The following is a 10,000-nucleotide window of genomic DNA, read 5'->3' as shown; positions in this document are numbered from 1 at the left end:
GCTAGTTAATGTTAACGCAAGGAACATATACGACTGCTATGGCAGGCTTCTGATTCTCCTATCCACGGCTACTTTGAGTGCAGCCTCTATGACAGCTACACCTCAACACAGTCTCCATCTCTCCCCTGTGCTTCCACAACGTCCCTTTTCTACCTATTTGATGCGGTGCTCAGGCAGACGTGGTTTAAGTGCGAGGTTTGAGAACTCGGTCGCTTTTGAACACCACCCCCCCCCCCCCAAACAACCCAAAAAAGCTACAAAGACGTCCTCTGGATTCTCTCTATTTAGGGAAAAGGAAAACGCACGCGGAGGTTTACAGAGGCAGCCGCGCAGCTGCTGCGTGAGTGCAGAGCACCTGCGGGTGACGCCCCCCCCCCACCCCCCCCCCCCCCGCTTTCTCCCGCCTCTCCTCCGCACTCCCACGGTCCTTTTTTTCTCCTTCCACTTTTAATTTCGGGGCTTTTAAGGAGATATTGACCGGCCGAAGGAAGACAATCAATCTGCAGCAGGCCCAGTGAAAGAACGCAGTCGGTCAGGTCTCTTTTAGCAGCCTGCGGGGAGAGATAGAGAGAGAGAGGGAGCGGGAAAGAGAGGGAGAGGGAGAGGGAGAGAGCAAGAGAGAAAGAGAGAGCGGGAGAGAAGGAGAGAGAGAGCCTCTACTCCCGCTCGAACGGCTAACACACCACCTCCTCCCTCAAGATAATAGAGAAATCTTTCCTCTTCACTCTTTCATCTCTTTCTCTCTCTCCCTCTTTATTTTATTGAGACAGAGCGAGTGGGGTTTCACCAGTGGAAATCACACAATGAGAGGCATCATCGGGGCATTTCCAGCCTGTTTGAAGCACGCAGATTATGCGACACTTCAGGGGAAAGATACCAAATGACCCATGGCAGATGGGGCAGTCCTCCACTTATGGCAAATAGTTTTGCACCCAGTCCAGGATTCTGTGACTGTTTTCTTTTTGTTTTGACTCACAAATGAATGCGAGTGTTACTCTTTTACTTCACAATAACGGTTTTGTGATTTTTTTGTTAAGTTGTGGTTAAATTCTTAACTCAGCAAACTGTCTTTATGAAGGGAAAAAAACCCCAAACACTTGCATTAATGTGAGTCAGTGTTCAGGGCAAACGTTGACTGACTGGAGGCCACAGTGTAGTTTTTTTCTGCTGATTTTGGGATGGAAACACGGGGCTTCCTGTGCTCTCCATCTCTTTGACAGCTGTAGGAACTCCATGCACAGCAGTCAATCCGACCGGCCTGGAATCAAAGCCCTGGGCTGGGTCTGCACCATCCAGGGAAGCTCCAGATGAAATATAACACAGACTATATATTGACGAAATATAATACAGATGGAATATGATGAAATATAGATTTCAATGCCGCCTAAAAGGAATTGGCGCACACACACTGTGCAGGTGAACTGCCACGCAGTGGGCAGTGTAAACACACACACACACACATGCACACACACACACACACACATGCAGACACACACACACGCACACAGACACACACACACGCACGCACATACACACACACACACGCGTGGGCACACATGCATGCACACACACACACACACACACACACACACACTTTCTCCCCCTTCCGTAAATCTGTGCGCTGTTAATTTGTGTGACACCGTATGGTCCAGCATCTGAGTTGTCTTCCCATCGATGACCATGTGAATCCCCTGCAATCTGCTCAACTCTGCAACGGTGAGCGTGTGTGTGTGTGTGAGCATGCGTGTGTGTGTGTGTGTGTGTGTGTGTGTGTGTGAGCATGTTTGTGTTTGTGTGTGTGTGTGTGCGTGCTGGCATGTGTGAGTGCATGTTAGTGTGTGTGTGTGCATGCATGTGTGTGTGTGTGAGTGCTGGTGTGTTTGAGTGTGTGTGAGTGCATATGTGTGTGTGTCTGTGTGTGTGTGTGAGCGCTGGCATGTGTGTGTGTGTGTGTGTGTGTGTGTGTGTGTGAGTGTGTCTGAGTGGATATGTGTGTGTTTCTGTGTGTGTGTGTGTGTGAGTGCTGGCGTATGCACGTGCATGTGTGTGTGTGTGCGTGTGCCAGCGTGAGATTAGTGTGTGTGAGGGCACATCCATCTGCACAAACAGAACCTGTATTAATAAGCCTGCTGAGGAGGAGCGCTCTCGGGCTGGGGCGGACGGGCGTGTGGGGCGGGGGGTTGAAGCCGCTTCCGCTGAGACGTCCCAACACAAACACTGCAGCCAAATTTACCCCCCCACCCCCCCCGTACATCCAACCCCCCCTTCCCCTCAATAGAATAAACACCAGACTGGAGCCTGTAGCTTCGTATCCATTAATAGAGCACATTCAGCTTTCGGGTGCTGATCTGGGAAAGGAGAGGAACGAGGAAAAAAAAAACTGAATTTCGGTATTTGAGGAATGAGGAACAAAATTAGAACAAGCGCCACCTCCTCACCCCCGCTCCCCCAAATCCTATCCAAGTGCTCATCAGAATAACTGTAGATGAGAAATTGCCTCTATCGAAATGCGCATATGTGTGTGAGCCAATCAAAACAAAACGGTCTAGTTTCAGCCAATGATGTCGAGTATGCATATGACATGCAAATGACTTTAGAGGCCCAGTGCAATCACTTAGTGCTCAATAAGCCGTTATAAAAAGATGTACCCTTACCTTTCCCAAATTTACTAACATGGGAAATACTAACATTTCTCTTTCTAATGTAAACTAAAATACTTCTGAAAAAGGAGAGCAGAAGGAAGGAAGAGGCGTTTTCCTTCTGTCATGAATATTCACAGGTTCAGGTTTGATAGTCGGCCCACTAAACAGACTCCAACACCAGCAATTTATTTGGCCAGCCAGCAGAACACGGAGAACTCTATGCAAAGCAACACCGACTCGATAATACTGGATCCAGATGAATCAGCAGTGGGGTTGGAGTGATTTAACCGAGCCAATACTAGTTAATCCCAATGACGGGCACATCGCCACCCCTGCCAACAGGATCTGAACCTGTCACAGTCAGGACGAATCAGAATGATGACTATCCTTCAGTGTCCCGGAAAACTAGCTAGCCAAGCTAGCACGCTATTTATATCTAGTGACTCAGTTTGTCCTCAGACCTTCTACTAAATTTCCAGTGCCATAAACCAAGTTAGATAGCTGAGCTATGCCATCTGAGCCATGCGGGATACTCCCTGCACAGAAATATTCAACTTTTACATTGCTGCTGTTGAATTCTGACATTCTTACGACAGGGGTTGTAACAGGGTCATACAGGTACTTATACCACAAGCCATGATGCTCATAATACCCATGGTCCAGTCAGCACTACTTAGGTACTGTAGACTAGCAGGTATAATCTGCAAGCAGGTATATTAACATAGTCAAATAAGGAGTCTGTTTTCCATTACTACTGACTGGTGGAAAAAAAGATTATGTAAACTGCCTTGTTAACGATGTCAGAAACAAGGTCTTCAATGATCAAAACCAAATCCTCCAGCAGTATTCGTTTTTGTAGACTTTTTTGCTTTCAGGATTAAAAAGAAAGAAACTTCATAACTCAAAATCTCAACAGAATAACGCATGCTTAATATTAAATTTTATTTTCTTTGGTTCTTTATTTTTACCTAATAAAAAATAATGATTTCAATTCCATCGAGTCTTCAAATGGGGTTACTCGCATAACAATCCCTGGCTACTAATGAATTCAGCTAGCAAAATGATTATTTTTCTTTGTGTGGGTAGACATGGTTTGCATGCAGCAGGCGAATATGTTTGTACAGGTGTCAGTCTGTTTTATTCATTCATTTACCTTTATTTGCCTACGTTGTTGAAATGACTCAATTCTTATTTTTAGTAATGATCTGGGGAATCAAAGTAGATAGGGAATGAAAAAGAATTGTGTACCCAGTAGTATGAAGGCATCTGATGATTCCACATATTTCAGAGAACCAGGTTTATGAGAAAATTACAGGGTTACTTTTTTTGAAAAGTGTCATGGGATCTTTGATGACCACCATGCAAGCCTTAATCAAACATAAATGATCTTACTGCTCACGAACAAATTCACTCATTCACTGTATCCTTACCACTTAACCCCACAATATATAAACCTGTGTTTCTGAAAGACCCTACACTCTCATAAAGAATGTGCTACTATCCAACATACTTTTTGTGTTACAAATATAAAATTAATGTTACAAAAGGAGACTTTTTACCACAGACTGTGTTGAAAGTAACACAAAATGTGTTGTGATTAACTAGACATGTAGATGTGTTAAAAATTACATGTAATGTATTGTTTTTAACAAATCAGTTTTGAGAGGGTAACTGTCAATTAACCCATTACCCTGATCGTAAATCTTTTGTGTTCCTTCACCCTGTTGTATCGCTCCTAGGCAGATCTGAACGTAACCATCTCAAGGTGCTCGGTAACGATGTAGTCCCAGCATACATTGAGGGTCTAGCATGTTATATTTCTCTCTTGAGTCTACGTGTACTGAACAGGTAATCCCTTTGCTTCTGCGTCAATAGCAACTGTTCTGGTATAACGGTTGAAAATCTGAATCAGAATAATGCCAAATTGAATCAATCTTGTTAAAATTATTTGTTCCTACAGCAGTAAGGGCCAGGACCTCAGCATAACATTCAGTCTGAAAGACGGCACCTCCTATTGCAAAGTTCCCCGTCACTGCTGGATAACTGGATTGTGTTTGATCCAGATGGAAGGGGATCCTTATTGAGTCGCAAACACCTCCTCCAGCACAAACTCAGGTCTCCCATGCAGGCAGTGAGCTCTGCTTATCTTCGGCGGTTTGACATGAAAAGGGTGCAGGGTGGCATGGCTGCCGGCAGGAACAGCTCCATCGGTCTGTGTCAGTGTGTGTTTGCGCCGAAGCAGAAGCAGTTTGCAAACTGCAGGTGAGGGGCATTTGTGCAGATGTCCTTACGGAGGATTGATGGCTCCCCTCGACTCGAGTGTGTGTGTGTGCGTGTGTGCGTGTGGGTGTGTGTGTGTGTGTGTGTGTGAGTGTGCGTGTGTGAGTGTGTGCGTGTGTGTGTGAGTGTGTGTGTGTGCATGCATGTGTGTGGGTGTGTGTGTGTGCATGTGCGTGCGTGCGTGTGTGTGTGAGTGTGTGTGTGTGTGTGTGTGTGTGCATGCATGTGTGTGCATGTGTGTGTGTGCATGTGCGTGCGTGCGTGCGTGCGTATGTGTGGGTGTGTGTGTGTGCATGTGCGTGCGTGCGTGTGTGTGTGAGTGTGTGTGTGTGTGCATGCATGTGCGTGCGTGCGTGCGTGCGTGCGTATGTGTGTGTGTGAGTGTGTGAAGTGAGCCCATAGAGTTTGCATGCTGCAGCTGAACGTGTTTGCACAGCGTAATGAACGCGCAGGTGAGCCCACCTGGTCTCCAGGGGAACGCTGCTGTTGAGCGCCCAGCTGTCCTGGAGCTGCACCGACTCGGGCGTGGTGGGGCCGTCGCCGGGGACGACCACGGGGGCGTGGGCGGGGTTGCGGCGGCCGGCCAGGGTGTTGCGGTTGAGGGAGTTGGCAGAGGACTGGTGGTGGGACAGGGCGGGGTGACTGTGGGGCGGGGGCAGAGGAGGCCGCAGCGTTGATTGGCTGTGGTGGTTTGGAGGACCTGAAAGAGAACAGGACAACGAGAGGTGAGCTGTGAGCGCACTTACTGTGGAAGCGAACTTCGGCGAAATGACGTAAAACGACGTGTTTGTGGAGAAAACGAAACTCAGCATTGACTTCGGTCACTGCGGAGTGCACGTCCCTGTGGGCCGAACGAGCCAAGATGTTTGCACGCCGACATGAATGCGGAGATGTGACTGGTCTAAAATATGCACATGGAGAAATCGGATCCGACTGGCCCGGAGTGTCGGGAAACAAACAGCTCAAAGCCGCAGTGACGACGCACACACACACACACACACACTTGTATGCGCCGCCGTGCGCGGCTGTGGTTCCAATTCGGCCGAGTTCGCCTTCTTATCATGCATACCCCCAGCCCTAATCTCATCACTTAGCCATGCATTTTCATGAGTATCATGTAATCTACCAAATTACAATGATTAAATGAAGAATTACTTTAGGAACAAGAATCCCAACAACACATTGTGTTCCAAATCACGAATGAAGAAACATATCAATATAAACATTAACCGTAATATAAATTTAAAATGGTTATGTATAAAAAGGTTTGTAATTCGAAAACTGTTCACCCAAGAAATAAATACCCTCAAATTAAAGGTAACAGTCTTAACAACATTGTACATTCATTGTTTCATTTCAAATCCAATGTGCTGGAATACAGAGCAAAAAAATATGTCACTGTCTAAATACAGTCTGCAGTGTCTGCACCAAACACACACACACTCACACAGGCACAAACACCCTCACCCATACACACACACACACACACACACACACCTGCACACGCACACCTGCACGCACACACTCACAGACAAACACACCCTCACCCATACACACACACACACACACTTCCGCACACACAAAAGTGCCATAATAACACTAAAAAATAAGGACCAGCAAAATGTCAACTTCACATGTAATTTACGGCCCTTCCTCCAGGAAGGAGCGCATCAAAGGGGAAAATGGAGTCGTTTGGGCTTGTTTTGACCTTGTTAATTGGATAGTCCTGAGGTATAATCACTCGAGCCTCACCAGCGAGCCGCTGCATCGACAGAGGGGAGGGGCTGGAGAGCGGGGGGGGGCCTCCTTCCGCGGCTCGATACGGCGGCTAAATCAATTTTATCACCATAAATTCTGCCGCTCAGCCGATCCATCACACACTCTGCTGAGCTGTCCCCCGATAAACAAGCGGGAGCGGCTCCAAAAACCCGCCGCCATTTCTGATTAAACACCGTGAATTATAAAAGGTGATTATATTCACGCTCTCAAAACCGCCGCTATCACGCATCAGGAAACAACTAAAATGGGGGAGAGATTTAATTTCTGGCTGAGTGACTGACAAGTTTATTAGATTAAATGGTACCATCAATACCGGTGATTATGTTCGCTGTTTCAGACCCGGTGGCCATAATCGCCCGCAAGGTTATTTGTTTGGGGAAACATCGGAGACACTAAAAAAATAAGAGTGAACTCCGCGTGATTGGCTCGCTCAAGCTGGCCAGATGAGTGACAGGTCTCACATGAATCAAAGTTGCGGAGTAAAATGTGACACAGTCAGAACTGGGCAGCATCGTGAAAAAAAGATAAGCGAGGAATTCATTAAACCGCCGTTGGTATCCAGAAGCTAATTACGAGGGACACAAACGCACAAATATTAGCGCTCTCCCAATCTTCAATCTTCAATCTCTCCCAAAACCATCAGGTGTTTATCAGTCGCTGAAATTAATGATGAAAACACATTTTTTAGTACTTTCAATTGAATTTATCGCATCAATTGACCGAAAGCTCTCAAAATGGTGGAGAGGCTCACAGTACTCAGCATGTGGCCAAAGAGTAACAAACGACACCAGTGTGACATCGCGGTCATGGAACTTGACTGGGGCAGACGCTGAAACCTGAAAAGCGATATGGAGTGGACAGCGTTTTACAGTTATCCATTTAGAGAAAATGCATTTGCACTGGTCTGCCCCCTTGGCCTGTTGCTTTGGTTTTATTCAGACAACAGACAGGTAACAGACAGGGGAAGGAGAACAGCTCAGAACGCACCGCAGTGGCGGAAACCGAACCCAAAACCGCACTGGGGAATTGCTGTACGGTATTCTGCTACTGGTGCACGAGGACAGAGTGTAGCACAGTGGGTAAGAAACTGGGCTTGTAACCGAAAGGTTGCAGGTTCGATTCCTGGGTAGGACACTGCCGTTGTACCCTTGAGCAAGGTACTTAACCTGCATTGCTTCAGTATATATCCAGCTGTATAAATGGATGCAATGTAAAATGCTATGTAAAAGTTGTGTAAGTCGCTCTGGATAAGAGCGTCTGCTAAATGCCTGTAATGTAATGTAATGTGTACTGCGACACAGGTGCCGCCATATTAGATGGCTTCTGGACTTATTTCGGTTAAACAGGTCTCCAGGGCCCGTAACCGGGCGTAATCCTTTTCCGGGACGGTGAAAGTGCTGCTTGCGGCGCGTGAGCGAGCACCGCGGTCTCGGGATGGAATCCGGCGCATGGCAGGGCCAACTGCGGCCGGCCGGCGGCCCCCGCAGAGCACAATCGGCTTTGCGCCGCCCGAGGGAATTATGGGAAGGGATTCGGTCGGCAGGGAGGGGCAGCGGCGTTCATTGATTGAGCGACCTCGGTTGGCCGTCCGGATTCCCCGCGGCTTGTTCTCTGCGCGGGATTGGGCCTCCTCCGCCCCTGCTCTGCGCATGCGCGGCTCACGGCTACAGCGTGAGGAGAAGCAGCTGGCTGGCACCGCATGTTTCGGACCTGAGCCGTGGGTTGTCTTCACTCTCCCGAGCTGACAACAGGGGGCGCACATGAGCATGCTTGCACATAGTTCCAAAATTCAAGTGGGATTGAAGATACCAAATAAAAAAATAAATAAATAAAAATATGCCTTGCGTGACGTGCCCAATGAAGAACTATATTTTCTCAGCGATACACACGCACACACATTACATCATCCTCAAGGTGTCATGTGGTACATCACGCCACCGATGGCCGTCCAAAGCCGTTAGCATGATGAAAGGACCAAAGCAAACAAAAACCAAACAAAAACAGACCAAAGGACCAAACCAAAGAAGCAAGCCAGCTTTAAATATGTTAACGCACAGTAAAATACAAATACCTGCTGCTAATGGCCTTACGATCCCATTCTTATTTTTTTCCTTTTGTGAAATAAAACATTCAAAGAAGACTCTCTTTCACTCTTTGTCACTCTTACCCTTAATTCAATTTAATGGTGCTTTATTGGTAGAGCTTCATGGTTGTCATGGTTTAACAGGTTAGACAAACTGAAATGACAGACAAAGCGTACCTCTTTTTATTTCATCCTTATTTTTTTACCCTTCTGCTGATTCCACTTCATTTCTTTTAAAACGTTCTGTTGAATAAAACTAACAAGGGTGAAAGTAATGCTCTAAAACAATTTCTGAACACTAAAAACACTTCCTGTGAACTGAAACAGCTGGCCTTTTTAAAGGATGCATCTTAAGGTAAAGAAGCAATTTTCCCCCTCAAAAGTATTTACAGCAAATGCTTCATGGAACCCCAAAACAGACCAACGAAATCCTTAAAAAAAACTTCAAACTTGAATTCTGTACGTAGTGCTTATTGAACTATTCGCAACTTGCATTTTTCAGTTTCTCTCATTATTTTGCTAATTTTCTCAAAACCCTGAATCTGTACTATTATTCAATTAGCACTGAAACTAGCACTGTAGTGACAGTCTCATAAAAAGTAAAAATATCTTGGTTCTGTTAACTGACCTGCTTGTCTTATGACCACACTGGAATATCTTTGAGTTTTTGAATATAGTAATAAAAGATAAAAGCATGACTGGCTCTAATAATGAAGCTTTAAAAAAAAATTTAGAGATTAGTTGGTATACATGCAAAAGACCCAACAATTCAGTTTAGTCTCCTGTAGGGGACACAGGTCTTAATCTCAAGAACCATGCATTCTGCAATGCTGAAACCTACACCACAAGATACAATCAATAAAAAAATATTTAAAAAATAAAATAATATATAAAGAAATTTTTTTCCTTGCAACATGTTTTTGTCATCCAAAACACTTGTATTTTCAATTCATATTTTAAACATATTTTCAAAATGTTTAAATAGCTGTAAAAGAGGCTACATTCAACATAGAATAGAGACTCTGAGATACAAATGCATGAGAAATTGAGGCTATTTTAAAAATCTTAACTTTGAAGGCGACTTACAAACACAGTTCTAATAACTTTGACCCATTATTTACTGCAATTTGTTGCTTACACAGACTGTTATTTAAACAGGGTACCCTCGCTTTGTAACTCTGAACCCTTTAAACGAACCAAGAATCAAACCAGCAGC

General features: G+C 45.6%; 1 protein-coding gene across 4 annotated transcripts in view; it reads right to left on the bottom strand.

The window, feature by feature from the left end:
• Positions 1-10,000, bottom strand: part of LOC118235743 (teneurin-2-like) — a 364,321-nt gene that overhangs the window by 90,949 nt on the left and 263,372 nt on the right. For all 4 annotated transcript variants that reach the window (XM_035433481.1, XM_035433482.1, XM_035433484.1 and 1 more), the window contains one exon: positions 5,385-5,622. In XM_035433481.1, coding sequence (XP_035289372.1) covers positions 5,385-5,622 — 238 coding nt within the window. The remainder of the gene's footprint in view (positions 1-5,384; positions 5,623-10,000) is intronic.

Source organism: Anguilla anguilla, chromosome 9 (assembly GCF_013347855.1).
Source record: "Anguilla anguilla isolate fAngAng1 chromosome 9, fAngAng1.pri, whole genome shotgun sequence".
NCBI lineage: Eukaryota > Metazoa > Chordata > Actinopteri > Anguilliformes > Anguillidae > Anguilla > Anguilla anguilla.
Note: the sequence above shows the minus strand (reverse complement) of the source record. Positions and strands in the feature narration are given on the sequence as shown.